The following is a 2,337-nucleotide window of genomic DNA, read 5'->3' as shown; positions in this document are numbered from 1 at the left end:
CTAACCCAACTAACCCTAAATAGCCCCAATAACTAACCCTAACCCTGGACCTGAACCTCCCCAACCGGACCTCCAACCCTGAACCTGGATTCTCTGACCGTGTTGTCTCCATGATGCAGATACGTTCTCACTGTGACTGTTCTGAATCTGAAAACTACGACAGTCACAGTCTGTTGACTCTCTGAACAAACTGAGATGGAGGAAAGTGCTGGTTTGCATATTTCTGAGAACAGCGTCATGGTGATTAGTTGTTGCTGGTAATTACTGTGTCTATGTGTCGTCTTCCATCCACTCATTTTAATGCATGTTTGCGATCAGTGCATGAGATCGTTGAGTGGAGACCTGCAGGTTGTGCGTTGTGCTGTCTCTGACTGGAGCGTGAGCGCCACCAGCTGTTCGTATCTCCGTCAGCTCCTAATAATCACATGACGGTAGAGAATGGAGATTATTTGACCTGTGTTTGGAGGGAAATGTCAGCTACAGAAGTGAAACATGACTTCTTTATTGTGGTATTTGCAGGTATTGATCCTCCAGATGCAGAGAAGGAGAAGACGGGGATTCTGTCTCTGCAGATCAAAGAGAGAGATGTTCCACATTCTGTAAGAACAAACTTCTGCTCCTTTACCTTCACTGTGGTTCATGTCTCACTGACATATAAAGTGCATGAAGAAAGAGAGAAAAAGCCCTGACAATGATTTTGTGCAGCACAATAAAGTTATAATATATAAATAATAACAGGAAACAACATGTCCGACCTGTTTCCAGGTGGTCCACAGATGCTACTGACACCTGAACAAATCAAATGTGACTCTACAGAGTTTCCGTCCTCGTCTCCTCTCTGCTCCTTTTGGGGTTTAGAGGGTTAAAGTGAAAACCAGGAAGAGTATAACTTACATGTGATTCCAGTTAAACTGCTGTTAAGGGGACGTAAACCTGAGACTGTACGATGATCTGCTGCCTCAGCGTGTTTGCGATGTGTGTGGATTGACAAACCTTCAAATGGAGAATAAATGAGTCCCAAACCCAGAGGTAAAGTCGGGTTGGAACAGTGTGAGCTTGTGTTTCTGATGTCGTGGGACATAAACCTGTTCACATGTAGAGCCTCCAGCATCACAGCTGTAGGCGTTTTACTATTAGAAATAAATAACACAGTGCTTCACTCCCCTCCAGCTCGTGAATATCGATCCTTCAGAGATGTTTTATTCTGTGTAGCTGCTGCTCTGCTGTGCTGCTGGATTAAACGTGCTTCTCTCCGTCTCTGCAGGAGCTGATTATAGCGCTGCTCAGTAACGCTGTCGCCCAGTTTAAGAAGTACAAGTGTCCTCGAATGAAGAGTCACCTCAGTGCGTATCGCTGCTTCATATTTTATGCTCAGTTATAAATTTTCATTGCTGTTTCCTTAAGTTAAACTCTGCACTTATCAGGCAGACATTATTCAAGCTTTGGTCCATGCAGGAGATGACAAGTATGAACAGCTGGTAGCAAAGTGAGATCAGCTCTTATGAACAAATGTGACCGTTTTAACCATCCAGGATGGGTTTGTTGCATGTGAAGTTTTATGTATTGTTGAATCACACAACAGTCCTCTTAGTGTTTGTCTGATTGTGTCTCCTCAGTGGTGCAGATGGGAGAAGAATATTACCACGCGAAAGACTATACGAAAGCTCTGAAGTAAGTCAGATGCTGCACGTATAAGGATCCCTTTCATGTAAGACTTGTATGCACAGCTTTGGTTTGCTCATGTGCTGTGTTACAGGCTGCTGGACTACGTGATGTGTGACTATCGCACAGAGCGATGGTGGGCTCTGCTGACCTCCATACTGACCACAGCTCTGCGCTGTGCTTATCTGATGGCCAGTGTGAAGGACTACACCATCTATTGCATGGAGCTGCTGGGCAGAGGTGAGCGGCAGCCTGACCTATCACAGGAACATGATCTGAAGTGTCAGGCTCCATGAAATCACAACGCACAAACCTCAGTTCTGTCAATTCTCAATTCTTATTGTCATTCCTGTACAACCCATCATTTAACTGGTTAATTAGGAAGCCTGCTCTGTGTAGAGCTGCTGTCCAAATGCTGCATCCTGTTCTTCAGAGTTCAGCACACACTGCTGACAACTGATTTGTCATAGATCCTAAGATGTGTAAAACAAAACACACAACATTTGAGTATAAAACTAAACTAAGCACTTGCTATAATACATCTTGTCTTGTAGCTTCAACCTTGAAGGAGGAGCAGAAGTCGAAGATTGAGAAGAATCTTATCAAAGTCCTGATGGTGAGTCCAAGTTTCCAGGTTAGCAGTCAAGGTAAAGGTGGCTCTGTTTAATCTGCTAG

General features: G+C 44.2%; 1 protein-coding gene across 1 annotated transcript in view; it reads left to right on the top strand.

Moving 5' to 3' along the window:
• The window catches only part of trappc11 (trafficking protein particle complex subunit 11), a 16,724-nt gene that overhangs the window by 5,507 nt on the left and 8,880 nt on the right, over positions 1–2,337 (top strand). The window contains exons 11-15 of the mRNA XM_008300208.1: positions 378–599; positions 1,265–1,343; positions 1,617–1,671; positions 1,757–1,902; positions 2,217–2,278. Of these exons, the coding sequence (XP_008298430.1) occupies positions 378–599; positions 1,265–1,343; positions 1,617–1,671; positions 1,757–1,902; positions 2,217–2,278 (564 nt within the window). The remainder of the gene's footprint in view (positions 1–377; positions 600–1,264; positions 1,344–1,616; positions 1,672–1,756; positions 1,903–2,216; positions 2,279–2,337) is intronic.

This window comes from Stegastes partitus, unplaced genomic scaffold, assembly GCF_000690725.1.
Source record: "Stegastes partitus isolate 25-593 unplaced genomic scaffold, Stegastes_partitus-1.0.2 Scaffold1510, whole genome shotgun sequence".
NCBI classification, from domain to species: Eukaryota; Metazoa; Chordata; class Actinopteri; family Pomacentridae; genus Stegastes; species Stegastes partitus.
Note: the sequence above shows the minus strand (reverse complement) of the source record. Positions and strands in the feature narration are given on the sequence as shown.